This window comes from Salmo trutta, chromosome 9 (assembly GCF_901001165.1).
Source record: "Salmo trutta chromosome 9, fSalTru1.1, whole genome shotgun sequence".
In the NCBI taxonomy this organism is placed as follows: Eukaryota; Metazoa; Chordata; class Actinopteri; order Salmoniformes; family Salmonidae; genus Salmo; species Salmo trutta.
The window spans coordinates 8,434,047-8,451,628 of NC_042965.1; the positions used below are offsets into that span (position 1 = coordinate 8,434,047).

The window sequence follows — 17,582 nt, forward strand, 5'->3', positions numbered from 1 at the left end:
CTTGCAGGAACTGCTGACACACTCCAGCCACATGAGGTCTAGCATTGTCTTGCATTAGGAGGAACCCAGGGCCAACCGCGCCAGCATATGGTCTCACAAGGGGTCTGAGGATCTCATCTCGGTACCTAATGGCAGTCAGGCTACCTCTGGCGAGCACATGGAGGGCTGTGCGGCCCCCCAAAGAAATGCCACCCCACACCATGACTGACCCACAGCCAAACCGGTCATGCTGGAGGATGTTACAGGCAGCAGAACGTTCTCCACGGTGTCTCCAGACTCTGTCACGTCTGTCACATGTGCTCAGTGTGAACCTGCTTTCATCTGTGAAGAGCACAGGGCGCCAGTGGTGAATTTGCCAATCTTGGTGTTCTCTGGCAAATGCCAAACGTCCTGCACGGTGTTGGGCTGTAAGCACAACCCCCACCTGTGGACGTCGGGCCCTCATACCACCCTCATGGAGTCTGTTTCTGACCATTTGAGCAGACACATGCACATTTGTGGCCTGCTGGAGGTCATTTTGCAGGGCTCTGGCAGTGCTCCTCCTGCTCCTCCTTGCACAAAGGTGGAGTTACGCGGTCCTGCTGCTGGGTTGTTGCCCTCCTACGGCCTCCTCCACGTCTCCTGATGTACTGGCCTGTCTCCTGGTAGCGCCTCCATGCTCTGGACACTACGCTGACAGACACAGCAAACCTTCTTGCCACAGCTTGCATTGATGTGCCGTCCTGGATGAGCTGCACTACCTGAGCCACTTGTGTGGGTTGTAGACTCCGTCTCATGCTACCACTAGAGTGAAAGCACCGCCAGCATTCAAAAGTGACCAAAACATCAGCCAGGAAGCATAGGAACTGAGAAGTGGTCTGTGGTCCCCACCTACAGAACCACTCCTTTATTGGGGGTGTCTTGCTAATTGCCTATAATTTCCACCTGTTGTCTATTCCATTTGCAAAACAGCATGTGACATTTATTGTCAATCAGTGTTGCTTCCTAAGTGGACAGTTTGATTTCACAGAAGTGTGATTGACTTGGAGTTACATTGTGTTGTTTAAGTGTTCCCTTTATTTTTTTGAGCAGTATATTTTATCCTACAGGCCATTCACTTTCTGAATCTGCCCATGAAATGTCTATCTATTGCTGCACCTTTGCACAATGATTACTCCTTTTTATCCATCTCATTGTTTCATGTTATGTTTATATCGGTTGTATGGTTGTCACTGTTTTGAATGTTTGTTTTTTTTAACTGTTGAACCCCGACTGAACAACAAATTTCCAAATTGGGACAATAAAGATAACTTGATCAACTGAAAACTTGACTATGAAACCTGTCTTTAAGTAGTACTGTGCCCTTGGCTTCTCCTGGGGGGGTGTTTGGGAAGCTGACCACTCGCTGCTGCCGGTTGTGGTCCGCCATGTACACAGCCACAAAGAAGAGGGAGCCTCCAATGACCAGGAAGAGGCCCGAGAACCAGCCAGAAAACATGGCCTCGCCAAACTCCCAGCATGAAACCACATCGGGCAGGTTCTCATCCCAGAACTCTACCACAGTCATGTAGGCCACCAGGGAGACAGGGGCCAGGGTGGTGAGCCCCAACACCCAGAACAGCACATCACTGACAATGAGGAGGCCCCTCTTCAAACCCTGCTGCCTCCCAGAGCCCAGCTCCACTCCCTCCAGGCCTGGGAAGGTCACCACCATGGCCAAGGCCCTGGTGCCCAGACACCAGCATGAATCCCTCAGGGCCATGAGGGATTCAAAGGCTATATCCCAACCTGCTCTGTGAAGATGCAGGTGTGCCACAGGCCTGAGTACCAGTTCTCTGCTTAGTTCAGGTCAGAGTTCCACGTCTTCCACAGGGGGATGAAGGTGGTTATATTGATATATTGATAAATATCGTTGTAGGGAACAATGAGCACTGTTCTGAGATGAAACCAGATATGTCCAGTGTGATCCTGGGGACTAAGCGTGTGCACAGGAAGGAAACATGAGCAAGTTGGGCATGGGGGTACAAACATAAAGAGGAAAGGCCAGAAACTCTCGCAAGGGTGTCCAGAGTGGCCCGATTCAATGGACTCTGAGTGGCTACTGCTGCCTCATGTATAACTAATTATTTCAAATGAAACCATGTGTTGATGTTACTGATATGAGTTTTTGAGATTGGCTCTTTATGTGTTAAGTTTTTTTTAATCTAGAGAAAATCATTTGATTTGCCAAAATGTCTCAAGTGTCAAGACTATGAATAGCACCTCGTGCTCAAAGCAATACTACTTAGGCTAAACAAGAGCCTAACACTTGGTGAGGTCCTCATTTAGGTTTTAGAGCTCTGGGATTGTAGCTGGCAGGGAACATGAAATCCTATCTGGCCACTAAGCCCTTGAGTCTTTCATTCATTGACTTTAGGGAAAGCGTTTTCTTTTAAAATGTTACATGAAATCAATTGGAATCAGATGAAAAGTAGTCACATTCCACAGAAAATCAACACAGCCTTAAACGGATATTAAACTCCAAAGTTTATCAGATGTTTTCAGATCTCAAAAGTGGCCTTTTGTCAAGATGAGTCCACATCCTAGGCCATGTGTTTTGTAGACCCAGCTATATGCAGACAGTCCAAAATGAATGGTAAGGTTGCAAAGACACCGGTAATTTACCAGAATCTTCAGTAATTATCCAAAAATCTATGACAATCTATCATAATTTTGGTAATTTATACTTACATTTCAAAAAGTTATTAATATTTAGTATTAATTTAATATGTGTCCATGAGTTTCTAGTAGAAAGACCACATGTCAAACTCATTACACAGAGGGCTAAGTGTCTGTGGGTTTTCACTCCATCCTTGTACTCGAATAATTAAGATGACTAATTAGTAATTAACTCCCCTCACCTGTTTGTCTAGGTCTTAATTGAAAGGAAAAAACAAAAACCCACAGACACTAGGCTCTCCGTAGAATGAGTTTGACACCCCTGAAATAGACCATATGGTTCAAGAGAAAATAGCCTGATTAATGAAAGAAATCAACAATGGCATTATTTTCAATTAACTCCAACTCTTCCAACTATTGACTTTTTTCACAACTGCCACCACCAAAAGGTTGCTGGATCGAATCCCCGAGCTAACAAGGTAAAAATCTGTCGTTCTGCCCCTGAGCAAGGCAGTTAACCCACTGTTCCCCGGGTGCTGAAGACATGTATGTTGATTATGGAAGCCCTCAGCACCTTTCCGATTCAGAGGGGTTGGGTTAAATGTGGAAGACACATTTCAGTTGAAGGCATTCAGTTGTACAACTGACTAGGTATCCCCCTTTCCCAGTTTGATGCCAAAACATTAACATATTGACAGTTTGTTAAAAAAAATAACCTTTTCATGCTGAAACCCTCATATGAAACACCAATGGTATTCTCTAAGTTGGTTTATATTGAGGATAATGTTGTCATTTTATAGTCATCTTATTCAATATATTTTACATGTGATATACCCTCCCTTCGCAACCCTAGGTAAGGTTGACTACCGGTATACAGAAATATCAAAATATCATTCAGTATGTCATACATTTTTTTGGGGTGCAAGCTTATCTTCCACCAATCATTGTTACCTGACACTACTGGAATACACTGGTAATTTGTTTAGACAAAGGTCAAGGATTAACCTGTGCAGACTTGAAGGTCTCCTTCAGCTTTGGTGCAGCCAGCGCCTGGTGTGCACCATTGCCCTCAAGTGGTCCCCTGATTCAATATCTATTGGATTTCAAAAAGTCTAATATTTCAAGTTTCTAATGCCAGCTTGCTGCAGCCCAACAGCTAATGCATAGCGACGGTTAGAGGACGCAATATGTCTGTGAGCGCACGGGCAGCGCCATTGAGGCCATCTCAATTTTGAAGTAGTCCATTTTCTTCTACTACTTCTATGAGTTGGTAAACAAACTGAAAGGCTGCATACTGCCACCTGGAGTGTGTTGTTTGAACAGGTATAAAGCCTAGGTTGGTGATTTACTGCCCCCTGGAGGGTGTTGTTTGAACAGGTATAAAGCCTAGGTTGGTGATTTACTGCCCCCTGGAGGGTGTTGTTTGAACAGGTATAAAGCCTAGGTTGGTGATTTACTGCCCCTGGAGGGTGTTGTTTGAACAGGTATAAAGCCTAGGTTGGTGATTTACTGCCACCTGCAGTTATGGAACGTTTGCTCATGAGTCTAATTGTCTAATGACCTGGATGGAATTATGTGAACCTTAACCCATAAGAAGACCTATCAAGTTGACTACTTCAAAATGATGTGTCCTCAATGACGATGCCCATGCTAAAACAGGGTTTTGGGCACTTGGGTTCTGTATCTATCTCTATGGGCTAAAGGCAATGTTGGTTGCACACTACTGGCAGCCGGTGAGCAAGAGATACATTGTGCTAGAATCAAGTCAGTCTCTTTTCTACTATTATGTTTCAGGTCAGGAACGGGTAGACACAGTACACAGCATGAGAAAGAGAGAGATCTAGTAGTTAAACTGTATAAATGTTTTTCTTCAAAAAGTGTTCTCCTTTAGATTGTTGCTTATTGGGGTTTTGGGAGCCTTCACAAAATTACTGATAATCTCCCTCATAGCAAAACAACAATTGAAACAAAGCTAACCTATTATGGGTGACAAGATGGGGTGTACGCTAAGTATACAGACTAATTGATGAACTTCATATAGGTCATTTATTAAAGCTTTGAGTACACGGCACCAACGTGAACAAACATTTGATTTAGCAGCATGTCGTCATAACTAAAACGGAGTATTTGAGTGGGCTTATTTCTGCAAACTGTACAGCCGCTGCTGGTTCAGAGACTGAGAAATATAGGCCCTGTGTTTGCCGATGTTAAACATCCATTCAATTCCTATGTTAAACAAAACATGGTTCTCCCAAGCTTAGATAAACACCACTCAAGTACTAGACATGCCATAGCTAATCTGAAACCATCTTGACCGCAAAGCAGAGGGGGGGGGGAATACTTAGCAACTAATTCAGGGTGTTCATTGAATGGCTAAGGGAAACAGAATCCTCTCGGAATAATGACCACTATGTCTTAAACACTTTGTAAAATGTATTTTGTAATAGTGCAACCATAAATAATTATTCTATGATAGATACATATACAGTATGTACCAGTGGAGGCTGCAAAGGGGAGGACGGCTCATAATAAATGGCTGGAACGTAGCGAATGGAATTGCATCAAAGACATGGAATCCATGTTTGATGAATTTGATACCATTCCACTGATATCGCTCCAGTCATTACCACAAGCCCGTTCTCCCCAATTAAGGTGCCATCAACCTCCTGTGGTATGTAGTCTTACTATGCAGGAGAATTCAACTTTTTCTTTTTTTACACCACTTCTGAAATTAGAAGATGAATATATGAGGAAATAAGTAGATGAAAAGGGTACTTATAAACCATGCTAACTGAAATCAGGCTAACCGAACAAGGATGAACGGAAGGTTACTTCATGCTAGCGCAATCGTGAAGATCAGCATTCTCATGCCTGGCCCAGATGTACACATTCAGGTGATCATCTTCCAATAAGAGAGCTGACACAAGGTAACCCAGCATAGATACAAATGGACATTTAGGACAAGGTTGAAGAAATGCTATGTAAGGCCCACAGTAACGTACAAGGCAGTGGCTGCTAGTGGAAGGAGAAATGGGGAGGGGGCAGGGAAGTCCGTCCTCCCCACTTTTCCTTCCGCCAGCCTCCACTGGTGTAAGGGAATGACTAAAGAGGGAGGGAGCAGACACGGAGGGCCTCGGTAGGGAGAAGTGAGCAGCCTGGTCCTAGATGTCGGAGCCCATCTCTGCACACTGCTTGTCTGATATGTGTGAGGCAAGAGACTCGATGATGTCCAGCAGCAGCAGCTGGCTGAGGGACCTCAGGTTGGGGAGCTTGGACACCTTCAGGAGGGAGGGGGAGGGGGGAAGGAAAGAAGCAACAAATTAAAGAAAACTGTCATGATCAAACAAAGACTCAGGAAGAGCAAAGTTGTCGAGCAAAGCCAAAAGAGGGAGTGAAAAAAAATAGCGGATCAAAACAGAGAAGTGCAAAACTGAAAACCCTGACGAGTAAGACATTACCAAGACAACTGCGGGCCGCATGAAATCGGCATGCGGGCCGCATCTGGCTCGAGGGTGGCAAGTTTGAGACCCCTGGCGTAAAAAAAAAGAGGAACGTAGTATTTTGCTTGGTTAGTTAAGACAAAAAGATATTCCCGAATGGCACTGTAAGGAGAGCCGACAAGCGTGAAGGATAAGGTGCTTGGACTGCGTGCTTGGCTGTAAACTGTCTCTTCTCTAACCACTGTGTAGAGAGGAAGACTGGGGTAATCCATTTGGGAACGGGGGGGGGATTCCCCACAGAGTTTCCCCTCAGGGGCTTAGCTGTGGAGTGGGAGGCAACAGGCCCCCAGGGCTCCGGACACCAGTAGCCCACCCACCTTGATGAACTGGTGGACGATGATGTGCAGGCAGTGCTTCTTCATGTCCCAGGCCTGGGTCTTGTCCGCCGCCTCCAGGATCTGAAAAGAAGGACACGGAACTGAAGGGGGACGAATGCGGCACACACTAACAGGATACAGCTACAGGCTAGATTGGAACACGTGAGCGGGGATTAACGTTGTGGGTGCAGTATACCTGGAGGACGTTCTCCACCGTCACATTCATCTCCAGGTTCTGCTTGCAGTAGGCCTGTAGCCTGTTGTTGGAGAAACCATAGTAATATGGCGCTGCGAACAGGTAGCTGTTATCAAGAGTCAAGGCCGTCACTGCACACAAACATCAGTACCGCCAAGTGATAGTGTTGCCACTTTTAATGACACAATATGCGTGTAGCATTGTACAAATTGGCTCCCCCATAGTATTGGACACAATAACAAATGAATGCGGAAGATGCTGGCCACGTATGGGCCGAGTGGGGAGGATACAGAGAGTCTTCCGGAGGCATGTTGACGTCGCCGTAGTAGATATAGCGGAGCATGGACTCGAAGGCCTGCTTGCTGGGCACCATCTCCCCGATGGAGATGTTCACCTGGCCGTCCTCGGGCATGAAGGAACGGAACATCGCCTCAAAGTAGCTGTCCAGAGAAAAGAGACACATCAGACCCATATAGAAGCCTGCACACATACAAAACGGACGCACACGCAGTCAGGGAAAGTAACTCAACACAAATAATCAATCCCCACTTCTGATCAAGAGGTTGTGGTAGTCCACGTGTGAGATTCAAATAGACCTGGGTCGTGTTCAGTAGGGCATGAGACGTTACCGCAACAAAGTTTTGCAATGGGGGAAAAAATGATCAGTTTCTCCCCACTGATCACAGCCCTGTACAGTGACAGTACCTTGAGCGGGCTGCTAGAATAGCTTTATGGGCGGGCCGCGGGTGTCCGTCCAATAGCAGGACGATGTCACAGAAGTCCAGGCCGCCGCCCTCCAAGTAGGCCTTCATGTCCTGCACCAGGGAGGTGCCGATGTCCACGGGCTGATCCGAGTACACCCTGGGGGGAGGCTGCTGCTTTCGCCGGACTATCTCCACGATCAGAGGGGTGGACAGGTGCTCAAACTCCTTGGTCATGATCACCTGGTTAAAGTGAGTCTCCTTCACCACAAAGTTAAGACAGTGCTCCTATGGTGGGACAGAAGAACAGGTCGTGTGAGCGATAGATTACTGACAGAATCATTTTTTTGGTAATGCTTGATTTTACAACCTGGAATTAGCAAAACCCTCTTTTACGGTCGTCCTACCTTGAGCTGATCCAGTTGCAGCTTGTTGGCTTGTTCGCACACGCTCAGAACGTTCTGGAGGTCCACCGACGCCTCGATGTACTGCACACACAGCTGCTCCAGCCGCGACAGCTTGAAGCTCAGAGCCAGCTTGTAGACATCCATGATTAGCAGAACATCCTGGACGTGACCTGAGGAGCCCAAGAAAACATCGACATTTTAGTCATTTGCAGAGGATCTTAAAAATAGCCACTATCCAAGAAAGACAAGTACAATTTATGTGCTCTTTTGAAGAGGTTCCATATGCAGTATGTGAGGGTAAATATTTCCCTAATCCCAAATCGATCCCCTAGCTCTTACCCCCTGTGCACTCCTGTTGACCTGAGAGGAGTGGCTGGGTTCAAGCAATATGGTAATTTCTCCACCTTGCCTTCTGATAGGGGTGCCCTGGGGGCTGGGAGCTAAGGGTTGATTTGGTTATGAATAGGTATGAGGAAGCGGTGGGTGAACTCTGACCTCTGCGCGGGTACTGGATCTTGTCTGTGTACAGGAACTGCATCAACACCTCGAAGGGCTGGGCCTCGGCCTCTCTGATGTGCACCTCCAGCATGGGTTGGTTCCCCGAAGCCCTGGTGCCCCCTGGGATATCCCTGGGACCTCCGGCCCCCGCCCCCTCCTCGCCCCCCTCCTCACTGTTCTCCTGTTGTTTAATCCTCTGCACACAGATATAGGACACTTACTACCAGTCACTACTTCATGGGCCAGTTTCCCAGACATATTAAGCCTAGTCCTGGACAAAAAAGCCCTTTCAATGAAGGTTCTCCATTGAAAAGGCTTTGTAGTCCAGAGCTAGGTTCAATCTGAGTCACAGGAATCAGCTCCATGTGTGTTACATTCAAATAATTAGGAAATGGTCGTCCCATTGGCTCAGTGAGTTAAGGGCATGGTGCTGGCCACACCAGCAATGTGGGTTCGATTACTGCATGGACCACATGATACTGAATAATGTTGACAGTTGTGTAAGTGTGTGTCTGCTCGACCATGTCATTATACATGGGAGACTGACGACTAAAGCATGACGAAGGGGAGAAGAGGACCCAAGCGCTCTCCACTGACCTGTCTCTGTCTATCCCGGGCCTGCAGGATCTTCTTTCTCAGCCACTGGCATCTTGCAGTCACGATGGCAATATGACCAAGGACTCTCTCCTCCCTCTGCAGTCGGAGAAAGAAAAGGGAGTGAGAAAGAGAGCGGAGGTCAAAATAAAGAGGGAAAAAAAGAGAAAGGGAAGCAGAAAGCTGGACAATCACTTAAAAGGCAGCTGATCCACCTTTGTCCTCTACGAGGCAGGGTCGTGTTCATTAGGGCATGCAACAGGAAACGTTTTAAAACGTTTCGCAAAGGAAGACGAAAATTAGCATTTCTTATTAGAAAAGTCCCTGTTCCAGTCCGGTTTTTTTAAAGTTTTTTTTTTGCATTTGGTGCCTACATACAAATCATTAAAATCCAGACAGAAAATATTTACACAAGAAGCAACCTAATATCACAGTCAACCTCTCAGTCCTTTAGTAAGTTCACCATTCTACCATTCTGTCTCCCAGCAGCACGTAGATAGCTGTGAGGACCCACCTCTCCCAGGATGAACTCCACATCGCAAAACTGACGGTTCTCAAACAGCTTGCCATAGTCCTCGTGGAGCGTGCACTTTGGGTAGCAAGAAAACTGACGGAAAGGAATAACAAAAGTTCATGAGGGTTAATATGGGTAGTGAGTGACTAAATAGTCCTATTTAACCCATTTCATTTTCTTCAATCAATACTTCGATTGTTCCCATCATGCAGAGCAACACAGCGACACGTAGGGTAGCTGATTGTGTGTTTTGACCTTAAAATGCTTTTCAACTCCCACAGACGCCCACCTGGAATCTGTACATCTCCCCGCTGCGCACATTATTGTCCACCGTTCCCCCAAAAATGTACATGGCATCCTGGATCACAGCGGCCGCATGGAAAAGTCTTCCACTGGGCATCTAGAGGGAGAGAGAGGATGGGAGAGAAAGAGGGAGTGATTAGGACAACATGGACAAACGAGACCCCCACTGGTTTAGCTGAAGATCCCTTCAAAATGACTAGAAAGAGAGGAAAGCGGATGAGGTCAGTTCGTGGTACAAGAGGCAAGAGATGCAATGGCTTTTTTCTCCTCAGCCATGTTTTAGAAATCCCCTAGGTCGTGTTCATTAGACACCAAACAGAAGAAAACTAAATGAAACAAGGAGGGACTACCTGACCTGAAAATGTTTATTTTCCTTTGCACAACGTTTTAAAGCGTTTTTGTGACTATGTGCCCTAATGAATATGACCCAGCAGTTAGTGGCTCATACCGCATAGACACAGGTCTATAGGCAAAGGACGATCCAAGGTGGACAATCAATTAGTCTATGGGGTTTTTGGCCATAACTTATTATTTTGCTCCCCAATTATGCGCATGCCTAACCAGTGGCTTGTTAAGCTATTACATTCTGACTGTATACACAATGATGTTCTTAAAGCTGCACTCCGTAGATCATTTTTTATTTCCTCTGGAGCTTGTTTGTTTCTGTTTTTGAGTACTCAGAAGGGAGGGTATGTGCGAGGAGGAGAAGAAGAGCCACCCAGATTGGCTTAAATCAAACAGCGGTTGTTTTTTGTGTTTGTTTTGAGCTGTAACTGTATGGAGAAGAAAAGCTACGGGAGCTTACAAGACGAGAGAGAGCAAACAGAAAGAGACATTTTCTATTTGATTAAAGATATTTTACCAGGATTGACCCTTGAGATGAGGTCATCTCGTTTCCAAGGGGATCCTGGAAAAGGTAGAGAGCAGTGGGACTTCAAAACATATACATGTAAATCAATGGCACAAACGTAATGGATGGTATGCAAAAATATGCACATATCTTAATGGAAAACTCCACCCAAAAACTATCTTTTGGTATTTGTTTAATTCGTGCATTGTTGATATAGTACCAAAATGTTTTGTATGTCAGCAATCAAGTTGTCAAGATATATAACTTTTAATATAGAAATACAGCCGGTATGATGCATTTTGCACAATATGATGTTGCGTTTTGCATCATACAGGCTGTATTTCTGTATTTTGAGAACTTGATTGCTGACGTACAAAACATTTTGTCGACTATATCAACAATGAACTAATGAAACAAATACCAAAAGATCATTTTGGGGTGGAATTTTCCTTTAAGGTGCTGGATGAAAATAAGAATCTGAAGTTATGTCAGCAACTCTGATACACTCCCACAGTGATTTATTGAGACGCACACAAAGTTGTATGTTAGGTGTGCGTCTCAATAAATCACTGTGGGAGCTTATAAAAGTTGCCGTCTTTTTTCATGCTTGCTATGCAACTCATCTCTCCAATGTTCTGTAGTATTGGCAGCCCGATCAATACAGACACATGGGTACCTCTGACATCAAATTAGGGCTACGTCCAAAAATATGACAATGCACCCGACAATGCAAACATGCCACGTTTTCACTTCTTTTCAGGTATAGAGAATACATTACAACCCCTAAGCACTTCCACCCTAGGCACTTCTGGACATCTGAGATTATTTGATAGGTTTAAGCAATATAGAGAAAATTCCACCTAGCCCCTATCAGAGAGCAAAGTGGAACTAATCCCAAATTGCTTACACCAATCACATTCTCTACAACTGCACGGGGGTAGGGGCTAGGAGTGGATTTGGGAATGGGTTTAAGACTAATCAGTACTAATAACTAGGGACCCTACTCGGTGACCAGTGGACACCCGCTGAGCACATACCTCGCTGTCCAGGCTGGGCTGGATCACCTCCCAGGTCTGGGAGTCCACGTCATAAGAGTGCAGCTCGTTGGGCAGCGTGTTGTCGGCCGCGCCTCCAAACACGTACAGGTGACGGTCGAAGGCCACCATGGTGTGGCCATAGCGCCTCTGGGGGGGCGGGGGGGAGCCCCGCAGCAGGTGTTCAGTCGGGATGCGCGTCCACCTGGGCGTGACCGCGGGAGGATCGACAAGACAGAATCTCGGTCATCTGACCCTCGGACATCATCAGCACAAGCTCTCCCCTCGTAGTGTCATTAAATGCCTCTTTTGTGTCTACTCGTTCAGAATGGCTTTATTAACGTTCAGTCTGATCTGGCTTACTCACATGTGGCCCTTGAACTCAAACTGGAAGAGGTTGTTGGTGATCTTGGCTCCACTCTGGCCGGAGAACACAAACATCTTGTCCCTGCACACGGCTACAGGGAAGTTGCAGCAGGAGGGAGGGATCTCACCGCTCTGTTCAATCTGAGACACAACAAAAACAGAAATGACATCAGCATTTTCTTTTTTGCCATGTACAGTGCCTTCGGAACATAATCAGACCCCTTGACTTTTTCCACATTTTGTACTGTTACAGTCTTATTCTAAAATGGATTATATATTTTTTTTTTTTAAATCCTCACACACAATATCCCATAAAGACAAAGCCAAAACAGGTTATTTGAAATTTTTGCAAATTTATAAAAAAATAAAAACAGAAATACCTAATTTACAAAAGTATTCAGACCCTTTGCTATGAGACTTGACATTGAGTTCAGGTGCATCCTGTTTCCATTGATTATCCTGGAGATGTTTCTACAACTTGATTGCAGTCCACCTGTGGTAAATTAAATTGGACATGATTTGGAAAGGTACATGCCTGTCTATATAAAGGTCCCACAGTTGACAGTGCATGACAGACCAAAACCAAGCCATGAGGTTGAAGAAATTGTCCATAGAGCGCCGAGATAGGATTGTGTGGAGGCACAGATCTGGGGAAGGGTACCAAACATTTTCTGCAGTATTGAAGATCCCCAAGAACACAGTGGCTGCCATCATTCTTAAATGGAATAAGTTTAGAACCACCATGACTCTTCCTGGAGCTGGCCGCCCGGCCAAACAGAGGAATCGGGGGAAAAGGACCTTGGTCAGTGAGGTGACTAAGAACCCGAAGGTCACTCTGACAGAGCTCTAGAGTTCCTCTATGGAGATGTGAGAACCTTCCAGAAGGACAACCATCTCTGCAGCACTCCACCAAATCAGGCCTTTATGGTAGAGTGGCCAGACGGAAGCCACTCCTCAGTGAAAGGCACATGACAGCCCACTTGGAGTTTGCCAAAAGGCACCTAAAGATTTTCAGAACATGAGAAACAAGATTATATGGTTTGATGAAACCAAGATTGAACTCTCTGGTCTGAATGCCAAGCGTCACGTCTGAAGGAAACCTGGCACCATCCCTACGGTGAAGCATTGTGGTGGCAGTATCATGTTATGGGGATGTTTTTCAGCGGAAGGGACTGGGACACTGGTTAGGATCGAGGCAAAGATGAATGGAGCAAAGTACAAAGAGATCCTTGATGAAAACCTACTCTAGAGCGCTCAGGACCTCAGATTGGGGCGACGGTTCACCTTCCACCAGGACAACGACCCTAAGCACACTGCCAAGACAACGCAGGAGTAGTTCCGGGACAAGTCTCTGGATGTCCTTGAGTTGCCCAGCCAGAGTCTGGAACTGAACCCGATCTAACATCTCTGGAGAGACCTGAAAATAGCTGTGCAGCGACGCTCCCCATCCAACCTGACAGAGCTTGAGAGGATCTGCAGAGTAGAATGGGGAAAAACTCCCCAAATACAGGTGTGCCAAGCCTCATACCCAAGAGTCTATGCTGTAATCGCTGCCAAAGGTGCTTCAACAAAGTACTGATAAAGGGTGTGAATACTAATATAAATGTGATAATTTATAAAAATAAACTATCCAGAATTTCTAAAAACCTGTTTTTGCTTTGTCATTATGGGGTATTGTTTGTAGATTGAGGGAAAAAAATGTTTTAATCAATTTTAGAGTAAGGCTGTAATGTAACAAAATGTGGAAAAAGTCAAGGGGTCTGAATACTTTCCAAAGGCACTGTATGTATATGCATTATGTGTGGTTGGTTGCGTTTCTATAAACTTGAGTGTGCTTGAAGATTCTCCTGTGAGTGTGTCCCTTCGCTAAGAGAAGGTTCTGCATAATGACCTCCTCCCAACAGGCATGCTCTCGGTCCTGAAGACTGATGGTCCACATGTCATTTAACCTGCAGGTAGGGAAAACCATGAAATCAGTTCTCTTTTTATGTAAACATCAGGACATTGTCAATAAATATGACAATTGTCAAACAAACCTACCTGGCATTTCCATCGTAGCCAGCAAATATCCATAGCTTATCACTGTACACTGTGGCACCATGTGCTGACCTGGCCACAGGCAAACTGAAATATAAACAAAGACATGATTACACCACTGCGTGAAGCAATATGACGGACTAAGAGGTGATATATTTTGGTAAGCACATGTATATATTGTACTTCCCTATATCATAAATTACCTGCCCTCCACTTTCCACTCCGTCCACTGTCCTGTTGCAAACTTGTACTCAAAAAGGTCATTTTTGTTTTTAAGATTGGAGTTTGAGTAGATATCGCCAGTGTAGCCCCCTGAAAGGTTAAAATACACGATTAAGGCTATTATGGACCACATGTAAAGTTAGATGAACACAAACTGGCAGGCACTGAAGAAAAACCTCACCAAACACAAACATGCTGCTGCCATACACCACGGCAGAATGGTGATACCTGGGTGCAGGTGGCGTGCCGGTGGTGAAGGCTCTGGAACACATTCAGTTTGTCAGCCCTCAGTTCAAATATGATGGATCTTATAGAACAGTATCATCAGTGTCATGTACAGTGCCATCAGAAAGTATTCATACCCCTTGACGTATTCCACATTTGTGTTACAGCCTGAATTCAAAATGGATTAAATATCCCCCCCCCCCTCACCCATCTACACACAATACCCTACAACGACAAAGTCAAAACATGTTTTTAGAAATGTTTGCAAATGTTGTGAAAATGAAATACAGAAATCTAATTTACCTAAGTATTCACATGCCTGAGTCAATACTTTGTAGCAGCACCATTGGCAGCAATTACAGCATTGAGTCTTTCTGGGCAAGTCTCTAAAGGTGCGTTGCACCAACATGGATTAATTCTTAAACTGGGTTAAATCAAGGTTTATCTATTAATCTTATTGCACCAAATTTGAAACCTAGTTTTAAATTAAATCATTCCTGTAATCTAAGTTTAGTTTTCACTTTAAACCAAGACTCATTTTTAGCCTGTTGCTCAAAGAATTTTTGTAAAAATATCAACTTAGATTGAAGATTAATTCTAAACTACCACTTGAGGTGGTTTAACTGATAGAATGGCAGCATATCTAGTGTGGTGAGACCAAAACAAGAGAGAATAATTAGAGACAGGTTGAATCCTGTTGAGTACACCTGGATTGTGCAACATTTGCCCATAATTTTTTTCAAAATTCTTCAAGCTCTGTCAAATTGGTTGTTGATCATTGCTATACAACCATTTTCACATCTTGCCATAAATTTTCAACTAGATTTAAGTCAAAACTGTTACTCAGCCACTCAGGAACATTCACTGTCTTCTTGTGTTGTTTTGGATTTACCCCAAACATAACACTTTGTATTCAGGACAAAACGTGAATTGCTTTGCCACATTCTTTGCAGTATTACTTTAGTGCCTTGTTCTAAACAGAATGCATGTTTTGAAATATTTGTATTCTGTACAGACTTCCTTCTTTTCACTCTGTCAATTAGATGAGTATTTTGGAGTAGCTACATGGTTGTTGATCAATCCTCAGTTCTCTCCTGTCACAGCCATTAAACTCTGGAACTGTTTTAAAGTCCCCATTAGCCTCATGGTGAAATCCCTGAGCGGTTTCCTTCCCTTGAGTTAAGAAGGACACATGTTTATTTGTAGTGACTGGGTGTATTGATAAACCATCCGAAGTGTAATTAATAACGTCACCATGCTCAAATGGATATAAAAATAAAACAAATCCATAGGTGCACTTTGCGATGCATTTGAAAAGCTCCCTGGTCTTTGTGGTTGAATCTGCGTTTGAAATTCACTGCTCGACTGAGGGACCTTAAAAATAATTGTAAGGTACAGAGATGAGATAGTCATTCAAAAATTATGTTAAACACTATTATTGCACAAGAGTGAGTCCATGCAACTTTTATTGGTCACATACCTGTGTTTAGCAGATGTTATTGCAGGTGTAGCGAAACGCTTGTCAAAATGTCCCGGCTGTATGTATTAACACAAAACATTTTCTGGGCTAATAATGTGAGAAATAATACATTAAAAAAATATAAAAATACCGCAAAGTTTCCTAAGAGCTAGAAGCAAGGCAGCCCCCTCTGTCGGCACCATCCCCCTATGTGACTTGTTAAGCAAATGTTGACTGCTGAACTTATTTAGGCTTGCCATAACGAAGGGGTTGAATGCTTATTGACTCGAGACATTTAAGCTTTTCATTTTAAATAATTTGAGAAAAAAAAACATAAAACCACTTTGACATATAAAATAATAAATGCCATTTAGCAGACGCTTTTATCCAAAACGACATACAGTCGTGCGTGCATACATTGTGTGCAGGCCATTGACAAAAAAATCTCAATTTAATACATTTTAAATTTAGGCTGTAACACAACAAAATGTGGAGGGGTGTGAATACTTTCAGAAGGCACGGTATATTTAAAGGAATTGATGAAGGTGATTCTTACCGGCACCATGAGCAGTCTTTCACATCGAAGCGCAACAAGTCATTCAGCATGTTTTTCCTGTCGGAAGTTAATAGGGGCTTAGTTAGATCACTGAGGATTTCCACACGACCCCAACATTGCAATGCAACCATGATATGCGACATGAATATGTGACTCAAACATGTCTTACCCATTATCTCCCCCGAATACATATATGGCATCCCTGTATGCCACAACGGTGTGCTTGCTGCGTCTGCAGAATTGAAAATATGTTTTACATATGGAACTATCACAATGGTCACACCAGCAATCACAAGGAATAGCCTAACAATATTGTCGTCTGCACCGCACTAGCTACAAAGAAATATGTAATGACATTAGCTGTCAACTCACCTGGCACCGACAAACTCATCACACGGTGGGAGCCTTCTCCAGCGATGGACAGTCTCGAATGGGCCGAAATTAAGTGTCAAATATTCCACACTGTCCGAGCAGCTATGGTCGAAATCAACACTTGGTGCAACTTTGGTGGATTTACAAGACATTGTTACATGACCATCACATCCAACCAATCTCTTCTTAGCTGTCCATAGCAAGACCGTGCCCTCTAGGTCAAAAGCCACCCACCCTGGGATTATGCTGATACAGTTACTAGATGAATTTGCAGATACACTGTTTGTCATTCAGTTAGCTAAGCTTTCCTTTCATTGTAAAATCGTCCTTTTTACTGGCGAAAGGGCAACCAAGAATAGGCGATGTAACTTGGCTAACGTTACCCTAACCGGCTAGCTAGCTAAGCTAAGCTAGCTAGTTAACGGCCACTGAATAGCCAGCAACCTACAAATAAATACATCGGGATGATAAATCTTTAATATGTTCCCCTCTATCTAAAAAAAAAAAAAAGAATACTGCTACAATGTATATACCATTAATATCTATCTTACCAAAAAGTGGCATTTACTAGCTACAACAATCGTAATGTTTTCCTTGCAGCAAAACAAAAAGTGTCACAAATCGCCCACGCCCCTGAAATTGTTGCTGGAAGTTGTAGTTTATACAATAGAGTTTCTTATAGTTCCCAATTTATCTTGAAATGTATTAGAACATCATTTCCCATGAACAACAGAGTCTCATCCATTGGCTCTCAATGGGGAATATTTAGCCAATCACAGTAAGAAAGTGAGTTG

The 17,582-nt window shown here is 44.2% G+C and overlaps 1 protein-coding gene and 1 pseudogene across 1 annotated transcript; both read right to left on the minus strand.

Annotated features, from left to right (window-relative positions):
- Positions 1-1,233: 1,233 nt before the first annotated feature.
- Positions 1,234-2,010, minus strand: LOC115199572 (putative claudin-24; annotated as a pseudogene).
- Positions 2,011-4,664: 2,654 nt separating this feature from the next.
- Positions 4,665-17,418, minus strand: lztr1 (leucine zipper like post translational regulator 1). Its single transcript, XM_029762235.1, has 20 exons — positions 16,789-17,418; positions 16,586-16,648; positions 16,417-16,473; positions 14,358-14,437; positions 14,158-14,266; positions 13,958-14,041; positions 13,809-13,866; positions 11,919-12,058; positions 11,555-11,756; positions 10,530-10,574; positions 9,654-9,764; positions 9,365-9,457; positions 8,854-8,949; positions 8,254-8,452; positions 7,759-7,928; positions 7,356-7,639; positions 6,941-7,090; positions 6,651-6,756; positions 6,455-6,535; positions 4,665-5,915 (listed from the first exon to the last, which is right to left on the minus strand). The coding sequence occupies exons 1-20, from the start codon at positions 17,076-17,078 to the stop codon at positions 5,799-5,801; spliced, it is 2,535 nt and encodes an 844-aa protein (XP_029618095.1). The 5' UTR covers positions 17,079-17,418; the 3' UTR covers positions 4,665-5,798.
- Positions 17,419-17,582: the final 164 nt, after the last annotated feature.